General features: G+C 45.1%; 1 protein-coding gene across 1 annotated transcript in view; it reads right to left on the bottom strand.

The window, feature by feature from the left end:
* The window catches only part of camta1a (calmodulin binding transcription activator 1a), a 279,419-nt gene that overhangs the window by 35,865 nt on the left and 220,657 nt on the right, over nt 1-22,897 (bottom strand). The window contains exon 6 of the mRNA XM_040152963.1: nt 2,141-2,294. Coding sequence (XP_040008897.1) covers nt 2,141-2,294 — 154 coding nt within the window. The remainder of the gene's footprint in view (nt 1-2,140; nt 2,295-22,897) is intronic.

The raw sequence follows: 22,897 nt of genomic DNA, 5'->3' as shown, positions 1-22,897 counted from the left end.
TTAAAAAAATGGAATCATGGAATCTTAAATCCTAATTCAATCAAAATTTTTGACTTGCTCAGCAGCTCAGCAGCTCAGCAAACCCGTGACGTTCTTTGTACAATGAAAATGAATGGAAACATTGTTTGGAAAGTTCATCCCCACAAATGTGTTGCACTTGCAGGTTGCTTTACTTTCACTTTCTGTCCAGTTCATCCAAAACCAGCTGGGGTTTAAGTCTGCAGAATTTGCTGGTCTTCCATCATGTGAAGTCACCACCGAGTTCTTTTCTTCTTTGTTACTTGCCTTTTTTCCTCAACCATTCTGACAGCAATATACATTCCTACTTCCTGCAGTACTATATTGTCCCAATAATATGAGGGTGTTGTCACACAGTTTGTTCCAACACTTCCTTTGTACAGACAGCGGGTTTGTAAGTTATCAGCAAAAGTTGGGACACCTGTAGGAACTCTTTGCATTAACTTTCAAGGCCTCGTTTACTTCCATTGCTGCAGGAAAGCTGTAAGGTAACCAATTTCTCAAATTCTGTAAAAGGCTCTTTTTTTTCGATTAAGTTTGCATGATTTTTCCGTTTTTCGTGACCTAAACTTTTTCTTTTATCTTGGGCAGTTTACTTACTTACCCATGTACAATTTAAGGTTATTCACTGGACTTGAACTGCTGAAATTTTAATAAAAAACTGGAAAAATGGAGGTGTACCAAAACTTTTGACCGAATGTGTAGGTCAGTCTGGGAAAAAAAATATATTTTATGTTACAAGCTAATATATAATTTAACATTAAATAATGCATGGATAATACAACATGACTTCAACGAATGTCTTTGCTCCCTACATTGGGATGGGGTTGCTATCTCACAGGACCACTAGATGGCAATGTTGCTCCATGATTGAGCTTGTGTTGACATGCCTGCTGTTCCAAGAGAAAGAGATAGAAAGGAGAAGAAAGATAGAAGAGAAAGAAAGAAAGCAGGAGAGGGATTTTTTGCTCTTCATGTAGCCCCCTCATGTAGCCTGGCAGCTAGAAGGCATCTCACACTCACCATTTTTGTCCCAAAAACTCCTGAAGTTAATGACTTTACGCATTAGTGCAAATTGTGCTTGGTTTTTACATTAAGCCACAGATATAACGAATACAGCAGGCTGCTGTTGCTCAGTTGCTGTCCTGATGTAAGGCTTTATGTTAAAACGTGCCCTAAAACTGACAGCAAGCAAAGCAGTGAGGAGGATAACAAAATGGCCAAGACCTCAGTGATGACGGGCCGGGCTGCCTTGTCAGTATGCAGCCAGCAAGTGTGTGCGCTTGTAAAGCTGCTGACACGTTCCTCGTTACCTGGCCGCATCAACAATAATTGGCCGTCGGAATATCAGTCACAGCCCTGCTGGCCCCTGCCAGACACGCCCGAATCACAGTCTGGTTGTTAAGGGTTTCTTAACAGCTCTCTGAAAGATTTTCAGTGCCACACAAGCCCCATTTGGCTATTATAATCATCGGACATACTGACTTTTTCCAAAACATTGCCTCAATCGTTGGGCTGGTCTAGAGACAAAACACACATTGCATCTCACCCAGCATTAGTAAAGCTGATTATCTACAGGGATCAATCCATTGAGGGGGAAGAGAGACAAGGAGAGCCAGAGAAACGGTGGAGGGGGGTATTTCTGGTGAGTCAAACATTTATTGCTCCCACGCACTAACATGAATCAATTACCAGCTTGCTGCCCTCCTCTGTCTTGACTTCCTTCATGGGCCAGAGAGGAGATGCACTCTCTGCCTGGCCAGACTGGTGCCAGAGGTCTAGGGGAAGAGCTGAACTCTGACCCGCCACTAGCAGATGGCTCCAGGAGGAGCATCGACTAATGTAACAGTGTAGGAACCCTGGCAAATGATGCTCTCTGACTGAGATGCTGAGGGCATTTAGTGAACCAGCTATCAGCTAATAGGACTGGACGTTAAGTCTTCAGACAAAAACAAAAGCCACTATGTTTAGTCTTTTTATGCATGCAGACTTGTAAAAATTATTAAAGCCTCTAAAAAGGAGACAGCAACTGTTTATATTAAAGGATATGAATAAATGTTGGGACTGGGGTGAAAATAAGTGATGAATGCATAGTTCTGAATGAGATTATTCAGATACTCACACATGGGCTTGAGCTGGCCGATTAGCTCCTCCTTGGTCCACTTGGCCCACTCCTTCTTGTCTGTATTGATGGAGCACAGGATCGGACCGCATGGTTTCCCACAATCCTCAATGGCTGGCACATTCAAATAGTGGACAAGCACAATATCCGGGTTCTGTGGGGACAACGGAGAGGAATGGTGGGGGAGTTAGAAGAGATGGCATAATAGATAGGGAGCATGGTTCCTTGAATATACAGTGCAGTAGTAGAGCGGTAGTGACACTTAGATACTGTGGCTCAGCTGTGATGGCTTTTATGTGGAACATGCCAGCTGGTTGGTGAAAAAGTAAAATGTTGCTGAAGTATAAACACTGCATGGTAGCCCTCACACAGACAACAGAGCCCAAGAACAGAGGAGGAAATGCACAACTCATGACACGACCAAATCTAGGATCAGAAATCTGCAATAATCTCACTCATTATGCGACTATCTATATCTCTGTATCTCCAAATGTGTGTTCGCTTGGATGTGTATACTAGTGTGTGTGTGTGTGTGTGTGTGTGTGTGTGTGTGCTCATTTGTGTGTGTACTTGTATGTGTATATGTGTGATAATTACAATGTGTGCACATGTAACACACTTATGGCATTTTGTCAAGTCCTCCCACATGGTGAGCTGATGCCCTCAATTAACTCCGCCTGTATTTACCAAGTCAAAACTCAACGATTTGCCGCCTGCAAATTGTTACTGGGTTACCTCTGCAAATTCCCTAAATTGACAGCTTATGGATAATAGGTAGCATTTAAAGGAATGTTGTGCTGGTGTGAATAACATCAATTCACTTCTCTAATCATGAAAAGCTTTGATTACTGAGCATGGCAAAAACTCACTTCAGGAATGTTCCTGTTTCAGTCCTTATCGCTTCCAATTTATTGTAAACATCCAACTGCCACTAAGCCCACACAAACTTATCGCGCAAATACAGTACAATATCCCCAAAGTGACACATAGGATACAAATAAAAGCCGCACCGATTACAACTGACCTATAGGCAGCCAAATATAAGCAGGTATAGAGTATATGGAAGACAAATTGTAATCAGATGAACGAATGAAGTAAAAACGCGCACACGAAACCACACTTACACATATGCATGGACTCTCCGCTAAACAAGATGCAAGAATCGACGAACCAACGAAGACCATGATAGAGAAAAATGCTGTGACAACATATGTGTGTGACTGCAGTCTGAAGCTTCATCAGTACTAAGTGGCAAATAAATCAAGGCGCTGCTACTGTAGGTCTGTGCTCCCTCTTACTGTGCACCATTAATCTGGGAGATCACCCCCACCACCACCACACACACTTCTTTTCCCCTTTCATCAGACAGGGGTGTGGCTGGGGGCAAACACATCCAAATAAACGATTACTTCTGTGAAAAAACATCCCAACAACTACCGCCATACATGATCAGCTCCAGTAGTGGAACAGGAACAAGGCGTAAGTAAAGCCGTCTCAGGAGGACAGTTGACCTCGTTTCACCATTTCTACCAGTAGCTGAAGCTGGACATTGCAGTGTGTTATCTCACTGTTTTCCTTGTCCCCTGTCATTGGTATGGACATCAGACGGCGACTGCTGCATTGTTTGGATGGAGATGGCACAGGGCAGTGTGTGATGCACCCAGATGGCACCACCAGCTGTGTCAATAGCTTAGAGATGGCCTCAATCTTTACTTGGAATGAGAGCGCCAAACATAGACGGCTTCATTCAGTTATGAGCGTACATGAATGTATGTGGATGTATCACACGCAGCTCATGCAGTAGGTGTGTGCAAACACACAAGCATGGACACACGCATGCACGCACGTGCACACACACACACACAAACAGACTGAGCAAGGACAAACTCTTTGGCATACTCTAACAGACACACAAAAGACAAAGACACACAAGGGTTAGATGAACACAATCATACATGTGGTTACACACACTCTCCTCCTTCCAACACCCACACACCAGCTGTTTCCTACCTTTTCATACACAGTCATACAAGTATGCACACATATACCCACTAAACACAAAGGAAGAGACCATGTGGCAGCTTTGCAGCTCATCCAAACACAAATAATCTGTGTCACTGTGCTTTACTATTAGGGATCTACTATCTGTTGTAAACCAACAAGGGAGCCAGAAGCGTATGACGTCTGGAACTTTCGCTTCCTTTCTATAGTCTCGTGTTGTTTCTCTCTCTTGTCTTACTTTACAACATGTTTAACAGTTCTCTCCCAGCTCAGGCCCACCTCCACTCTAAGAGGAAAACAACACAATGAAAATGTAAAGCGTCACATAAATCTATCAGGATGGTAATTTAATTTAATTTCCTGCTGGCTGCTTTCTTTTTCCACAGTGTAATATCAAGAGTTGGTTCTCCAGGAGTAGGTGAAAAAAGCTGAGGGGGAACTTTTTGCCTGGATACTATTTTCTGGAGAAAATGAGATCTCATTAACTTATTGATTAATTGTGTAATGTAGTCTTTTGGTTGTTTTTTCAATCGTTTCCCATGCGGGTCTCACGGCAGCTTTCCAGCCTCACTTCTGCAGTGGAAGGGAAGACTGGGACATGATTGCAGGAGCCTATGGTGTGCATGTGGATGAGGATGAGAAGCTGTTTGTGTCTCTATATATATATGTGCTTTTATGATGGTATGTATGTGATCTTAAGCCTATAAATACATACATACCAGCATGTTAGCTATATCTGTAAGCATGTGTGCCAAGAGTTCACCTGTTAAGGTCCCTTAAAGCGTGAACGTATCATGCTTGCGTAAAATGTAGCGTGTCTTCAGCCAGCGTTTTGATGTTGTTGTGTTGTGTTAATGTTTACCGCACCTCCCTAGAACAGATGGATAGATGTTGAGCTAATTACTAGCAGAGTCTTGGGGAGTCAGCCATGGGGGCGGAAGGCCTGCTGAGTGGGTGGTGGAGCGCCTTCCTGCCCCTCCTTTCACCACTCTCTCACAAACACACATACAAATACATCGGTACAAAAAGACATGCACGCACGTAAAAAAAAGAACACACAGTCATGCACACACACACACGCGCACATGTTGACGGTCCAATACACAGCGCTGGAGTCACACATGAAAAAGTTGGTGTGCCAGAACTCACACACACATTTGCACGCACATGCATATGCGATATCCAAGACATCGCCATCGCAACCGGAGGATAAAGGTGCTGTTGTAGCCAGGCAACAGGTTTCTCTGGCACCCACGCACTTAGAGGCAGCCAGTGCTCCTACGATCTCTCAGTGGCTGCCTACCTCATCCTGAAGTCATACACCCTGTTCTACTCCAAAAGACAAGGAGAGAGAGAAAGAGAGTGCGATTTGCTAATGGAGCTGGAGACACAGCGGGAGTTAGATGTCGTTGGAGACAGATACAATGACCTTCTATTTTGTACTGAATGTGAGGCAGTGAATGTGGATGTTGAGCTGCAGCTGAGATATCACTAACTGAGACTTGAGTACAAAGCACATCTAATGGTGGAATCTGCTATAAGTGGTCAAGAAATGTGTTCACCGTCTACTTAAGTCTCTGTGACCCTGCTACAAATCTGCCATTCTCTTTCAACGCCTCCATGTAGCTCTACTACTCCAACAGCCCACCATAGCTCATTAAGAGACAGTGATAGTGAGGGAAAGAGTTCGAGATAGACATATGTGGAAAGACAGAGAGACAGAGTCAGAAAGAAGAATGAGAGTAACCGCTCTTATATTGTCAGGCAGGCGGCTCTGCTCCATGGTCGTACTCTACCATAGCAGGCCTCGCTTTCACAACCTGTGCACAAGAGTGATAAGGACACCATTAACATGAGAGGATCTTAATTGAGAGGGGATGCTTCATGGAACGTGGATGAGCAGGGGATTGCAGGGGGAAACATTGTTTCTCTCTCACAAAATAACCCCCGCCGAGGAATGGGGGCTTCAAAGCCTGTCATACTGAAGTAAGGAGCATAGCAGACAGGGGCTCAGGTATGGGAAAAGCCCCCGCTTTTCCACTTTTACTCTGAGGAAGGAATGGGGAAAATAAGCAAAGGAGGAACGAGACAGTTCTTCATGGGAGAATTGAACTAGCAGGCTACAGGGATATCCATTTCAATACAAAATATCATGAAAGCAGGAGTAGCAAATTGTTTTGTCACAAACATTCAGCATCAAGGCATAAACACAGAGGGGAGGTGCATTTGTTGGTATATTTGCATTTGTGAATGTATCTGTGCCTTTATATTTTTGTGTCTGCCTACATTAAATTATAAATAGTATGTCAATGAGTGTCTAGAGGAAGATTTCTGTGTGATGGTTAGCGTACGTACATCCGTATGTATGCAGAATGAATGCAATGAGCTGTGAGTGTGTGTCTGAGTGCATCTGCTATTGTGACTGCATACCCATGCTATTTGTGTGTGCAATGCATATCCGAATTTGTGGTGTGCATCTCCGCATATGTCTGTGCAGTTTCATTTGCCAGTGAAAACGTGCGCATGTCCTGTATGTGTTTCATGTCATATGCTGTGGTCTGCTGAATGGGTACGAGGCCCTGCTCTCTTGGCTTTGCAGGGGGCAGTTGCCCTGGCAATGGCATGGTGATGGATGGCATGGGGTGCCAGTCATTAGGCAGCCTCCTGGCCTCTGGCACTGAGGTTGCACTCTTAAACACCACCCTCCCCCGCCTGTCCCCAAACACCACTGCTCATTTCAAGGTCAACTGCCTCTGTGGTGCTGTAAGTTCACCTCCACAAGGCACAAGACCTCTTCCTTTTGTTTGGAACCTTTATCGTTCACTGCCAACGGGTGTGTTTTAAAATGTGGGGGTGGCTGGCTGGTGCCTTGCCTCGTTCAGACACACAGAGGCACAGACACACACATGCAACACACGAACAGGTACACACACACACACACACACACCGAGGCAAACAAAAATCTCCACGTCATACCCTCCCAAAAAGGCAGCAAACAGCCTGAAGCTCCTGTCTAGGTAGCAGGTTGAACCTGCTTTCCCACATCTCTCTCCAGGTCCTCCATGACAAACTCTTTGTTTAAATGTTCCCAGTTTAGAATACAGACGTCCTAATTGGGGTGTCTGGAGTCAACGCTCAACTTAACCGCTACAGTTCACCCTTTACTGCACCCGGCTTTTCACCAACTACGACACTGCCTGAGTGCCAAGCTAAAACGATGCCCGGGGCGGGTACCAATCCAGGGGTAAGAGTTAGTTTACAGAGGGTTTCTTAATGTGATTTGCCTCAATTGCCTCTCTTCAAAGTTTGTGAGGGGGATGGCAGAGCAGGAGGCACAGCAGGAGATCCTGATTTAGGGAAGATTCATACTGCACCTCTTTACCTCCACTACCTAGTGTACTGGCTGGGAGATATGAAAGGCAGAACTTGGAACTTTTGAGGAACAGGAAGAGGCCAGCATGTGTGAGCATGTTTCAGAGGAAGCCAGGGGCTGAGGCCTGTGATGTTTAATTCAGTAGCACATAATCACTCCGATGGAGTTGAGAGCGGGGCTTTAAATAACTCAGCTTAGAGGGGCAGAACTGCTTCACTCTGGGTGGGGGAATGCAAGTCTGTGTGTGTGTGTGTGTGTGTGTGTGTGTGTGTGTGTGTGTGTGTGTGTGTGTGTGTGCGCGCGCGCACGTTTTTGTGCACTTTTGTGTGTAATTGTGTAGATATGTGAGTGCATTCCACATTTCTACATGTTTGTGAGTGAGTATGCAAGAGAGTGCTCCTCTGTTTTCGTCTGTGGTTCCTCCCTGCTTTGAAATATTTTATTTGTGCAATGCACCACAGTAAAAGGTGGAGTGGGTTTGTTGCTGTGCCAAGCGTCTGCATGCATTACAATAAAAGTGCAAAAGGCCAGTATTCAGAGCCTGAATATGGAGGAGTATTCTGGATGCCAAGCAGGCAGGCAGTAAGTCAGGCGGTAAGCCGGGCAGTGAGGCATTGAAACCCCTTTAGCTGCCACAACTCAACTCACAGTTTACAGCCTACTTATTCCTCCTAAGGCCCTTACAGAGCACACTACCCTCTCCATTAGTTGTGTTGGTCCCAAGTGAGAGGCCACGCTGCCCAGGGGCATGCTGAGAAAGGGCCATCAGGACCCCATCCGGCTGCCATAATGGCCTGGGCTGAGCCCATGGCACTGGTCCTAATATTCAGTGGCCATCCAGGTGACACTGAGTCACACTGGAATAAAGGAATGGACAGGAAGCTACTGAGCCCTCTCAGACACAAGGAGGATTTAACCGTGTGCTCTCCCGCCATGGTTCTTTTCTTTTGTTTCCGCCTCACAGTACCTCTCAATCTCTGGCTTTCTCTGAGTCTTTTCCACTTGCTTCCCCTCTCATTTTCATCCCTTCCTCTTAGGACATAGTGCAATTCATTTGGAGAAGGAAAAACACAGCTAATACCATCTCTCTCTATTCCCTCTCTTCTGCTGTTGCTCCCTTTCATACCAGTGTTGAGTCTGATTTGTGTGTGTGCGTTGTTTTTTCCCCCGTGCCAGTCAACAAGGCGGGCTATTTATGTGCCTCTGCCCATGTCTGTGAGCGAATAAGGACTTCATAGGAGCAGCCAGGGGAGAGAGATCTGCTGGTGCATTTCTAAACAGGGAGTCGCAGGGAGGAGTGATGTGTGTCCAGCAGCAAGACAGTCCAACCTGGCCACTATCTGCCTCTGCAATGGCCCACTGAACAATAATGGATAACACCAGTTGTCAGCATCAACAAAAACAACCGTTGTGGTCACAACAGAAAACAGAACCCAGTCAAGCGCAAACTCTAATGGCCCACATGCACATACATGTAGATATGTACTCACACGACACTCACATCAAGAGACTTACACACAATGACAACAGCACTGGCATGGTGAGGGGCTCATTATTATTAGTGGGCTGGATACTGGAGCAGCCCCAGAGCTCAGCTTGGCAAGACCTCTCTCTGGAGACACACACACTAGCCTCTATGCACACTCATGCACAAACACACATACACACCATACAAATGGGTAATCAAACGTCTGCCCCTGGGAAAAAATGCTCAAATGGTTTCCTAGCAACCAATGGTGTGTATTGGTTCCACATGAAAAAAAAAAATAAAAACAGTGTGTAACTGTGTGGTTGTGTGTGAGACAGAATGAAAGAATGAGGTTCAGATAAACAGTGCATATTAGAGAGATAGAGGGGTTTATGGAGTGGTCAGAGATAAGAAGTCGAGAATGGGATATGAAAAGGTAATGAAGAGAGAAAGAGAAAAGGTGCCATCGGAAGTCTGCCAATCTGATCGACAAACACGAGCATTTCCCCAGCCTCTCCACAGGGGCAGTGTTGACTGCGAGTTGAGCAGGTCCACAGACAGTTAAGGTCATGGGAATGTCTTTTTAAATCACAGCTCAGAGAGAGATCATCATGGGAATAAATCAGTATCTTACAACTATGTAGCAGTGCTGCAGGGGAGGGGATTATGCAAGAACCGATGCATAGGCTTTAGAAAATGGCCTAAAAGGCAATGCTGTGTATCACACCAGGTTCAAATGCAAAACACAAGGGGTTGTGCTATACCAAAGTCACACAGTCAGGTGAGAGTAGTGGTTTGCAAAACTGCTGCAGAGCACTGCACAAAGAGGCGTAGCCGAATCTCTGGGGCGCTAAAGAGTATTTTGATCATTGCTGAACATTATAACTAAAACACAGCAAGTCCCCTTTAAAAATGATTCAACAAGAAGACAGAGTTACATTTTATTTGTTTATCTGTTTGCAAGTGTGTGAAATGTGAGGAGCAAAACAGCGTGTAATAGAGTGGGTGCGTGTTTCCATAAGATACTAGTGTATGTGTGATTGTGTGTGTGCATGTTTGGTACTTCTGACTGTAAAAAAGTGTGTGTGGTGGTGAGAGGCATACTATCTCCATCCAGCAGCTGCCACAAAGAGGCTTCCCAAAACAAGCGAAGGGCCGTGACAGAGACAGAGCGACCGCAGCCTTCTGGTGGTGTAATAGGAAATTAATTGAGACCATCAATATGGTATTAATCATTAAAGCACAGGTGCTGAGGTGGCACTTTGCTGACTGCTCTACTGTTGGCAGCACTCACACACACGCACAGGAAAAGTTTGACCTGCTGTTGTGCAAAAATGTAGGTGGGGACCAAAAGAGAGAAGTAGAGACAAAGGAAAATGAGAAAAAGGAAAAGTCTGTGTCCTCCACTTAGACACACAGAGACAGTGGAGCAATTTTATACACAGTAATCCAAGGTCATTCTTGCTTTGCCTAGAAAATGGTTAGTGCTCACTTCTTTTGAGCTCCCTCTGTTAGTGACTAAGTAGTGAGACAGAAATTGAATAGGAGTGGGTATTTTGAAAGATGTTCAAATCAGAAAATGTCAGATAAATTTTGAGAAATATTCATCAACTCCCTTGGAAGCAATGTTTCTTATAACCTAATCCTTCGTGAGGCAATGCGCAGTGAGGACAGGAGTGCCGGTGTTAATCAGACAGAGGAGAGCCAAATTGCAGCAACTACATTAAGCCGTTAAGCACACCACGTCTCCAAATTGTTAAAGGTGTCTCACTGAGATGAATGCTTCTTCTTATGAATAATACATCACACACCATACACACAGACAAAACCAGACACATACTTTATACAATATATGTCAGCATGTGACTGCACATGCACACAGATGCACACCCAAATCCGTGCATCACTGTGTGCGTCTCCTGCTGAGACAGTGCTGTGCATGATGGGGTTTGTAGTAAGCGGCAGAGTTTGACTGGGTGTTCTTCCCAACGCTTTCTTTGGAGCCTGTGAAGTCCGGCATTAACTAGCCTCCACAGACACTTCCCTCCAGCCCCTCACTGCCCCATGTCTGTCAGTGTCAAGGTTGAGCCTATGAAATGTTTATGACTCAGGAGCTGTAGATAAGCTGGAGATTGATCTGGATGGAAAGGCAAATACGATTGTCAAAGCCCAGAGTCAGCTGAAAAGGAGGCAGAGGGAGTAGAGGGGGGAAGAAAAAGAGAGGAATAGGAGAAAATTCATTAACACCGGTCTGGGCCTTAGAGAACGTGGAGTAATGAGAACTTCCTCTACACATTAAATACTGGAGAGAAAATATGGACACACCATCATGACCACCTGACTGATGCCGTGTGCGTTACTGTGCGTGTCTGTGTTTGGTACGTTTGATTGATCGCTGCCATACTTGGGACTTGCAGCTCTTGACCACTGACACTATCTGTGCTCTGCGACGTGTCTGAAAGGCCGGGCACGCCAAACGATGCCATCGAAAAATAGCAGGCACATATTTGCTGGCCAAGGTGTAAAGTTTATAGGACCATAAGTGTTAGTTGGATGGGTCAGTGTCAGGAGACAAGGGGAGGTACTATATATGAAGTTTCTAGGTGAAAACATGTTAAAGAAAGTGACACATGGACATAGGTGACCACCAGCCACTAGCACTGTGCAAACAATCAAAATAGGGCTTCATGGGAGGATAGGAAGCCCTGGCTCTCTTTAACATACTCATGATAATGTATCAGCTTTGATTTACAGTGTCTAACAGTGGAACAAAAGGGGAAATGATGTAATCAAATAGGGCATTTTTCAAAGGCCAGAGGAATGCGTGTGCATGCATTAATATGTGTATCTGTGTGTGTGCTTATGGGATGGATGGAAGGATGAGACCCTTTGATGTATCTCCTGACAGCCCTAGCCAGCTTGCAGGAGGAGAACAGAGCAGAGGCCACCAGAGAGTTGGGGCCCAAGCCCTGGGGCCGGTTCTCCCCCTCCCCCCCTCAGCCTGGCGTTCCCTCTCTCTTCTGATCAATACTGGGTGCTAATCACTGAGGACAGTATGGTAGCCCTCTCTTTCTCTCATCTCCTCACTCACTTTTTCTTCTCATGGTTTTACAACCTCTGCCTCTACCATGCCACTGCCAGCTAGCGTAAATTACTCACACTTGCTTGTTCTGTGCGTATGTACGTGTTTGTATGTATAAGCGGCCATATGTGTCCACATCTTTGCGCGTGTTAGCAACACACATTCTGCCAGTGTTTCTATGCATATTTGTGAAAGGGTGTCACTTTGAGTCTCTGTAAATTCATGAACAGGCTTATACAAGGCTGTTAAAATGTGTGCATGTGTACAACAAGATAAGAGAATATCCTTGAAAAAGAAACAGCAACATAAACCCCAGTGAATTATGAGCAGCATGCTTAAACTTGAATAATAACACATCCCCTCATTTCGGTGGCTTTATCCCAGTTATCTAATTGCCGATGTTTTTTTTTTCTTTAATAAACTAATGAATGTGGCTGGGTTGAGGCCTGGAATCATACGGGCAGCAATAAGTAGTGCTGCTTTAAACCCCAAACTGCATCAGAACAGCTGAATAATTTGCAGGAGAAATAATTACGGGGCAGAAGAGCAGGCATCAATCCTGGAACACCGACAGTGCCCTCGCTGGAAACTACCTCACCCATAAGCCAAGGCTCCATTAGGTATTGTCTGGGGCCTACAGGCTAATTTGTTTGCATCAATAATACATTCAAAGGATTTATCTAACTTGCAAATGAGTGTTCATTTACTGGTCCAGGAGGCAGGGAGGAGAGCAGGCAGCAGGAGAGAAGGTGTGAAGGGCTGAAACAGCTGGTTGGGGCTACCTGGGACACAGTTAACCCTTTGCTAGACAGCAGGATGGTACTCCATATCTACCACTTAGTTAGTAATGTTCAGAAATGGTTGGTTCTGACATGCTTGGATGACAGCCAGTGTTTATGCAGAGCAGAGACAGACCGGGTGCTAGTGACCAACCCTTGGAATGGCATCAAAACTTAAGCAGAAAGCCCCCTCACAGCCACAACATATTACCTGCTGCACCGAATATTCTCTGATCATATGCCAGATGACAAAATGACAAAGAGGAGTGTACGTGCATGTTTCTGTTAAAAGACGGGTACGCAACAGTAGTGAGGCATGGTGGGCTGTCCTCAGGGGATGCTGGGATCCCCAACACACCTTTGATCTCTGTACTATGCTGTCTCCCAAAGGTGATACAAGGACACTCAAAGCCAAAAGAAGTGGAAATATAAGGGTGGGGGGTGAGGTGGGGGGGGGCAGAGGAGTTGAGAGAGAGAGAAAGATGGGAGCGGAGGAAGGAAGCTGGCCACGAACATATGCTGCCTCTCTGTGCCAAACCCCACTGGCTCCGGCAACCCACACATATGATGCACTGCTGCTGCTGCTGTTGCCACTCCAGCCCTCTCCAACACCAACACCATGGCGCTACGTAGTCAAACAAAGCTGGAGAGATGAATCTGGAAAGAGATGGGGTCTCCCCAGTCTCAGCACTGCCAGGGTAGGACTGCTTGGCTTGGATAACACAGCCTGATTACACACACACACTCACACACACACACACACACACACACACACACACACACACACACACACACACACACACACACACACACACACACACACACACACACACACACACACACACACACACACACACACACACACACACACACACACACACACACACACACACACACACTTTCAGCTCTTTGGCTAGCCACCCCCTCAATTGTGATACGAGATAGATTTTAATAATCTCTTTAAGGGCTAGACTCTTCCACTACAATGCACTTTGATTAATTATTGGTAGAAGCTGCAAAATATTAATTTTTTAATCTCAGGCTTTAAAACTAAACAATACAGTGGGATATGAAAAAGAGTTTTTTAAGTATTTTTTTATTTCAAATAATTTGAAACACTGAAATAATTTTCCAATCTTTCCATGTTGGTGACTATCAATTGTTGACAGGTAACAGTTAGCACCGTTAAACTACGCATTTGGACTTTTAGTAAAAGGGACTGAGGAGAGGAATGCTGTTGTTGATAATAATTCCATTATAGTTTTCTGTTGAAAACTTAGCGAAGAGTTTAATGTATGTGTCAGACAAGGACAAGGTATTGTGGTATTGTGATATTTGATGTACTGGGCACCTAAATGTATCATTAACACTGACGGTCTAGAAGGTTCAATTCAGTTTTCATTTTTCATTTTATAAGCACTATAACCACGCAGAAAGGTCACACTAATGTATTTATACAATACTTAATACGATTTTTAAGTTGTATCATTTATGTATGAAATATTTTGCCTAATGACGGTTTAACAGTACTTGTGCTGCAGTGCGGCTAGGGGGGTTCCACAAAAATAATGACTGACCGCTTATTTGATTTTACCATTTTGTTAGAGGAAAGGACAGTGTGAGAGAGGGCAGACAGTGGAGGGGGAGTGGGATCTGAACGGCTTTGGAACAGTACTGGACATGGCTCCCCATTGGGATTCAAACCAAGGGCAAAAAAAGGAAAGCAAAGAAAAAAAGAAAGAAAAAAGGCAAACATCAGCGAAACAGATTCATATAGCTTGCTAATACATAGATTTTAATACACTCCCACCCCTTGCATACTCATAAATCCACACAAGCCCACACATGTATAAGAATGCAGACACTCAAACACCCTTAGAGGTCCAGATATATAATAACAAATGCTTGTATAACACAGAAATCAAATTCAGGGTTCATCTCGCAATCTGAGCCTCGCAAACTCAATTCCCCTCTGCTGTCTAGCCGCTTCACATTCCTCGCCTTTTCCATGTGAACGAATGGGGTCAGTATCGTCACATAAATATTATCCTCTGCTTTCTCCCCCCTCTCCCCTTTTTCAGTGAATGGATGCCGAGCACTGGTGCATATCTACGCAGGGATGGCAAGGGCACCGAGGAGAGAAAATCAATACTATATCTCACCTCTAAGCACAATCCCAACCAAAAGCAGCTGGACTTTGCAGGTTGCTCCATAAACTGGACGGCTTCATCTGGCTGGCCACTGTGTCGGTGGATTGCTACAGTAATGCACTACAGCACAATTGCCTAGGCCAGAGCCTGCCAGACACAGAGGTACACACACACACGCAAACACAAAAACACAGATACACGGAGACAAACTGCACACTCCCAGGGGCTGGGGAATAGCAACAGCAATGAGAAAAACTCTCATGAGGCAGGAACAGGGTTGACAAACACGTCCCCCCTTCACAGGCAGGGAAAAGCACTACTGGACCATTTAGTCCACCCCTACTGTGGACTAACACACTTTCACACACAAGCACATGCACATGCACACTTACGCACAAACATATACACACACACACACACACACACACACACATGCATACACAGAGGAGGGCCCTAAAAATACCCGCTCTAAAAATAGCAGGCGGGAAGCGGGAAACGGGACTGAGGCTATTATTATTGCGCACACGTCCTGCCTGGTCCCACCAAGGAAAGGGAAGAGACTAATGATTTTCCTGGTGCAAGCAATTAAAAAACTATTTGTCACCTGCCAGGCTGCATATGACGTTAGGGTCTTTGGCAGAGGACCACAGAGTAAAACCACATATACACATTGTACACACACAAAGTGGGTTGCACCGCAGAAAGCGGTCCAAAGGCATAAGAAACAGGTGAAGCTGGGGGCGGGGGGTGTCACAGAAAAAAGGGAAACAGAGGGAAAATGAGGTAAGAAGGGATGAAACAGTACTTTGGATAGAGAACAGAGTTGGGTAAACGGCTGATTTATCCGGACAGGTTAATACCAGGCCAGACAGCGCCTCAGACAGCACACTGCCATCAGGAAGTCATGTAATATTTAGAATCCCGCCAGTGAAAGTCATTCTCCTGCTGCTGGGCTCCTGGCTAAAATAGAAATGTATATTTCCACTTCTACCCCACCCTCCCTCACCCCCTAAGAGCACAAGAACCAAGAGAGTCTAACTTTCTACCATCCATATCCCTGACTCTGTCTGTCTATCCCTCTCTCCTGAGCTGCCCCCCTGGAGAACAGTCTGAAACATTCAGGTTTATACACAGGTTAATTTAAACTGAACTGCTGCAATCCCTGCTGAATTAGTCTAAATGGTTTAAGGAATTTTAATACATCAAGAAAAAAAATAAAATCACATTTAATTGAAAATCAACATTTTAATATAATTTAATGACTCCCTAATCCTGCTTTGCTAGAGTTTCTGTATTAGGAGGTAAACACTGTAAACACTACAGGGAGATGAGGAATGGCCTGTCAAATCTGAGAGGGTCACTGGGAAGTCACATTTTTTGTTTTCTGTTTTCTTTTTCGTACTTGAGCTCTCCCCTGTAGGGGAATGAGAGGAGAGGAGTCTATCATTTGCAAACTGTATGAGGGTTAGGATGCCACATTGGGGGCCATCAGGCTGAATAAAACCTCCAACTATTTATAAGGAAACATCCTCAGATGCTGCCACAGGGGGCCAATTTTGGGCCCTGGGGCAATGGAAGACAAACTATGTAAATTGGGAGGAGGCAGTAAATAATATCAAGACAAGCGTTATGCCTCCCTTGCACTATGTAGCCTTATCCAGATCCAGCCTCAAGAATACACTCGGCTGCAGTAATTTACGAGGCAGCTCGTTAATGTCGGGTCATTTGCACTGCTCGTTTGCTCCCGCTCATCTCTACCAAATGATACCATCTTCTACCTCTAATCTTCTAACTCTAATCCCCCATCCTCAAAGCACCTCCACCCTACCCACCTCTTGTTTCTCCTACCCTTCCACGTTTTGCTTTCTCTCTCCTCCTCCTCTGCCCTCCTCCACTCAATCTCTGTGTCTTGTCAGGTTTGCGTGGGTGAGTTCTGAGATGGGGGAGCAGAAAGAGATAGGAGCGGAGCCATCCCACAGAAGGGTGTGTGTGCATGTGTGTTCAATATGACATCTATCCAGATCAAAAAAGACTAAAAGAAGTCTGGTTTGACTCTGAAGGCTTTATGTGCCCTTGTAGTTACTTTTCCACTGCCCCCTACTGAGAGAGAATGAGAGCGAGCCAAAAAAAGAAGACTTTCTATCAAAACTTGCGGAGGGGACAAAGCTCAGCAATCCTGGGGAGCCACAGTGACAGAGAGAAATAAAGACAGAACGATGGGATGAGGGGTGGGTGTCAGACCACGACAGAAAACAGAAGAGAAAAGAAAAGAAAAAAGAGGACATAAGGGAAGAGACAGATGTAAACAATGTTCATAACCGAGATTGTTTGTGACAATTAGGGAAATTAATGGCAGTGTTTTTTTCCATAACAAAATACCTTTGAGGCTCCCAGAACTTCACTATTCACTTCAACTACTAAACTGATTCGACCACACTGGCCCAATACTTTATTTTTATCTTATATCTTTTTCACAAACAGTCCTTAGTATCTTCATCCCTAACCCACAGAGAAATCAGCCTGTCTCAGAGCAGATGCAGCTAGCTCCCACAGATAGACAAATTTTCACAATGAAGATTGCCAATTATAGAAATTGCAATCAGAGCTGTTGGTTTGTATGTTGATGAGTGTAAGCTGGTTAAAGGGGAATTGAGATCGATACCGGAATGAATGCAGAGTGAATGACTCTGGCCCTATATTACTAGGGCTTTCATACCCACTCCCCTTTGCTCTTCTCCTCTGTCTTGAACTCACACTCTGTCTCTCTTCCCCCTTACCTCTATTCTTTCTTTCCCTGTCTCATCTTTCCCTCTATGACACGTCCAAGTGATCGTGTCGGGATGTCAGCCCTCATCCAAGGCTAATTGGGGCTCAGAGGAGTAATCAGGGCAGGACAAATCGGACAGTTCTGGTCATTAGCTGTGACCAGTGTTCTCTGGGAAGCTGGGAGATGCCATCACGCCTGAGCCTGCATAGTGACACGGGCAGGCCTGTGGCTTGACATGAGTGGGGACACAGAGATTGGCAAAGCACAGCGCAGCCATAGTCTGGCGCCATTGATATCCTGTGCTTTCTAAGACCCACGGGCAAGTAAACATAAATAATCCTGACTGGTGACACTATGCACAAGGACTCTCGTATTATCTAATATGGGAGAGGCAGCAGAAGACTGCTGAAGAAAAAGCTAGTACATCAAGTCATCAAGCATAACACAGAGGCTTATATGAAATCAGGATCGTGGTTTGTCGCAATACTCTTCAACAAGCTTACACTGTTAAAGCCATTTTAATCTCAACCCTCGCATCATCAGCGACATTTCAGTTCTCGCTCTGGTTAGCGAGAAAGTTCTCTGTGCTCTTTTGAGCTGGCCAGAAGAAAGATAGCAGGAATAGTACAATAACATGTAAAATATTGGTGTCAATAACAATCTTGGAAGTCACGAAATGTAAACATGTCGATGGCTGCTCCTTCTGAAAGTGGGGCGCATGACTCCGGAGCAAGATGAATGTCAATTTGTCGTACTGGCAGAGCCTTAACCTTTCAGGGTAACTGAATTATTTAAGCACCACATACCTGTTGTGGGCCTCTATTTCTCCAGGCTGGTTAGTAGGCTGCATGAGTCTATGGCCACGCACGGCTCTTTGGCCGCAGAGTGAAAATGGCAAGACAAATGCGGCGGGGGATTTGTGATAATTGGCCGTGCTGGTGGGCTAGGGACGGGCCTAGAGAAAAGGTCGCAGGCACTGAGGAACAGATCAGTCTGCCAGAAGGAGAGGAGGCTCTGCGTGTCTCTGGGGTTTAGCTCAACTTCTCTGTCTTTCATTGTATGGGGAGAGAGCGCTCCAGCAGGGGCCATTAATTAAGCACCAGCGTAACCTTCAATTTGTTTAGGGGTCAAAAGCCCCGGTGTCACTGTTTTGGGCAGAGACCAACTCAGAACCAACTCCTCATTTTCTTCCTGTGCGGAAGCAGAGGGTAGCAGATGTTTAGAAGCAAAGTGATAGCAGGGCGAGAGACATATCTGAATGTTTACGAGTAGAGAGGATGGAGAGGGTTAATGTCAGATGCACTGTGTCTGTGTGACTGCACACAAGGAGGAGGAGAAGTGAAGGAGATGAGGGGAGCCACAGGGACGTGGCAGACACACCGACATGCTAGTGAAGCAGCTGTTCTCCTCATGGCAGAGAGAGTGGGGGCCTGCCAGCAGCAGCATGCTGCCCAGAGCAGCATGGTCTCCCACCATAGCACAGAAACAGGACGGCACATCCTGATACACGTATACTCACTCCAACACAAAGACAACCATGTGCACGCACTAAAAGTTATACAGACACACACGCTCACACTGCATATATACTACCAGTCCAGTGTTGAGGTTTTGAGTTGAACACCAATGTCAGGTGGTGGAGTCAAATTCATATGCTACAGATCTGATCTCATACTCTGTAGAGGTGCATTTCCATTTGATACAAACAACAGCCTGCATAGCTAAAGGCAATTATATTTCTACTGCCTCCGTTTGCCCTGAGGTTGTAGACAGCCAGTCAAAACCTCACCAGGTTTTCCCGCCTCTCTACCCTCTCAGTGAAATCAACAGAATGGTGCCCAGACTCATCCATGATTTATCTCAGTGAAATATTCATTATGTAGTCTTGCATAGTCTTGACGTATCTGATGTGAATCTGGACCTGACAGCTCTGCTCTGTCATCACACATCACCTGAGCCGCTTGGAATCCGGCACCTGTCTCCCAGTGCTCAAAACAGAGGCAACTAAACTGATCCACATGAACAGAGGACTCTGGTAGACATAAAGAATCCATCTGTCTGCCTTTATCCTGCAGGCATGTCCGCTCTGGGTCTGTCGCTTACTGTATCCTGTTTGCACACTGACCTATGATGGATCACCACAGCAAAGGAGATTCTCAACTTATTCCATTCAATTAGTAAGAGAGAGAGAGGAGAGGAGCTGATCCTGAGGAGTGAGACATGACGAGTACATGTGCTGGGCCCTACACATGAGTAGCTGACTGCATTTACCAGGTGTATTGATCTTTGGAGACCGGTGAGCTAGTTATGAGAGGTGAGTAACATGGGAGTTCAAAGGTACTGGTATAAATCTACACAGCCAAAAAAAAAAAAAAAAAAAAAAGCCTAAAAAGAGGCTCTGATGTGGTGAGCAGTTAGAAGGGTTCGAGAAGAGCAGGTTTTAGCACAATGGACAGCACTGTAGAGCCTACGCTGCTCAGCGTTGTCTTTAATCACAGAGTTATCACTCTGCCTGTCACATTAAGTGACCTTTGAACTGTTCCATAAATGAAAATTTCTGAAATACTGTCTAATAGTGCTGGAATGATCACAGGGACAACAGTTACCACTCATTTTCCTACGCACCGCTAATTCAAGTGGTTCCAAAGTCATTATACCCTGACGGACTAATGCTATAAGAAAAATGTAACTGCGGTGAATGGTGACATTAATCATGTATTCATGTGAGAGTCAGAGACTAAAGCTCAGCGGCCTAAGCTGAGGAAGGTAAGAGGAAGAAAGTGATAGCTCTGAAGAATCAAGGTCGTCAGCATTCCCTCCTGCCTTACTAGTCATTTCATTATCTCATCCCTCTCTCCTCCTCTTTAAAGTAGGAAAAGCGGGAGAAGCTATTGACCCCTCTCTGTGTTCGTGGCAGGCAGCAGGACAAATGAAGTTTCCCCTCAGACCCCATTCGTATTAATATCATAATTATCCCCACCTCTGTGCCCCCGTCGGCCAGCGCAAACTCCACTGTCTGATTTGATGGAGAGGCGCAAGCAGGGAATTACATTCGATTAGCACTAAACAAGAGAAGAGGACATGAAGTGATAGAATCAATCAGTGCCACCAGGACAGACGGGATCCTTTGTTGCAATGAGTGTGTGCCTTCTGACTGTGTGCGTGTCACGACAGCTTGCGGCTGGAAAGACTGTGCGTAGTACTAAACTCATACAGGTATGCCTTTAAGTATCCGGTTATGCACACCCCAGCTGTAACTGACTGCATTTAAAGAGGGGCTACATAATGTTAAAACTTTTATGATGGTTTGGGGACTTTGTGAGTATGGTTTTTGTTGGCAGCATTGAAAATATACCCCAGTAGGACACATTTTTTTTTTTTTTTTTTTTTTACCAGATCCACTGAAAATGGGAACTTTTTTTCTGAGTGACAAACCACACAGTCTGCTCTGGGCAGCTCTCTGTCTCAGCAGCAATTTGGATTCATTGTTTGCAACCCCAGATAACTGCGGTGGTACTTTTCTTCAGTCTCAGCCATTTGTGGGGATGGGCCAGACATTTTAAAGTGGTCTAATGCCATAGAGAGGTGGAGGTAGTGTGGCGGGATGAGCAGATTGAGAGCGAGAGGTGAAAAGAACAAAAGAAAATGAATGGAGCGAGAGAAGACCCCCCTCGCAGGTCTTCATTCCCGTCCCCTGTCTCATTACCCAGGCTTTGACTCAATAAAGAGTGGATAAAGAGTGGATAAAGAGGCACATACCCACAGGCTAACCCCCCCCCCCATCTAAAACACCTTTCACCAACCCACCTCTGTCTGTCTTTCTCGCTTTCTGGCTTTCTTGCAGTGTCACACACATATCCAAAAATACACACATATACACACTGTGCCCTTTCTCCCTATTCTGCTGTATGTTTTTTTGCTTCAAATCTTTAAATCTATCTTTCTCTCCAGCTCTCCCTTCAGTGTTTTTTTAGCCTAACTTTTTAAAAGTTTTGTCCATCTCAATCTCTCATTCACAGTCTGTCTCTACCCCTCTACCCTCTCTGTCCTCTACGTTCCCTCCTTGTCAGTGCTGTGTAATAGGAGTTATTTTCATCCCTGTCTTTCCGTGACTGTGGCTGCTGGATGGCTGAATATTTACATTTTTCACTCACTGGTGACCTTTCCCTGTTGGCGCTCTGGGAGCTCCAGTCTCCTTGCTGCTCTACTGTTGACAGACTACTGCCTGCAAATCTCATATGGACACAGCAAATGGTACACAGGGAGTCAGGGACAGAGGGTTCAGAGACTGGAGAAAAGTGGAAAAAGAGAGAGAGAGAGAATGAGAGAGAGACCGTTGCAATAGCAGGGCCGACTGGGTTTGAAGAGACAGAGGTACCGAAGGTCTATCTGCATCTGGAGAGATATGGACTGAAGTGGTGTAATCTTTTACCTGTGGTGTCGTTGTGACTGAGGTTTCCTGTCGGCACAGATGGTCTGCAATGAATTGCCTGAAAAGAGATTTAAATCTGGGGTCTCAGGATTGCTCAGTGCCAAAGAAAATGCTTGCTTGTAAATAAACGTTTTTTTGTTGGGCAGCAAAAGGTACTTTTTTTTTTTAATCATGTGGATGTGTTAGCTGCACACCTTAGCCTTGTGAGTCACGTAAGGAGATGTGCTGAGTAGTGTGGGAGAAGGAGGGGGGAGGGCCAAGGGTTCACTAACCAGCTCTTCTTAGCTGATGCTCTGCATTAACAGGAAAGTAAAGTTGAGTCAGTGAACTCCTCAAAGTTTGATGAGTGTTTATGCGCGTGAATCCCAAAACTGACCCGGATATTATCCTTAATCTGGAAGCAGATTAAGGATAATCTTCAACCCTACCAAAGAGAACACAGAAGTACATATCTTCATAGCACTGCGTCTTGTGTTATTTCTGGAATCAGACTGATATATATACTCTATAACATTGTTTCAAGGTTTTTCTCGCTCCCAACCACTTAACATTTTTAACAATATACTGTACCTCTAATTATTTGGAAAATATATTTGAAGGGAAAATAACCTGAGTGGTTTAGCTGACTGAACTCAGAAGAGACAGGAAGAGACATGCCGTTTGTCTGCTGGTGTTGTTATTACTGCCTGTGACACACACAGTGCC

Source organism: Xiphias gladius, chromosome 18 (genome assembly GCF_016859285.1).
Source record: "Xiphias gladius isolate SHS-SW01 ecotype Sanya breed wild chromosome 18, ASM1685928v1, whole genome shotgun sequence".
Taxonomy (NCBI): Eukaryota; Metazoa; Chordata; class Actinopteri; order Istiophoriformes; family Xiphiidae; genus Xiphias; species Xiphias gladius.
The sequence above is the reverse complement of the archived record's forward strand: the minus strand, read 5'-3'. Positions and strand labels throughout refer to the sequence as shown.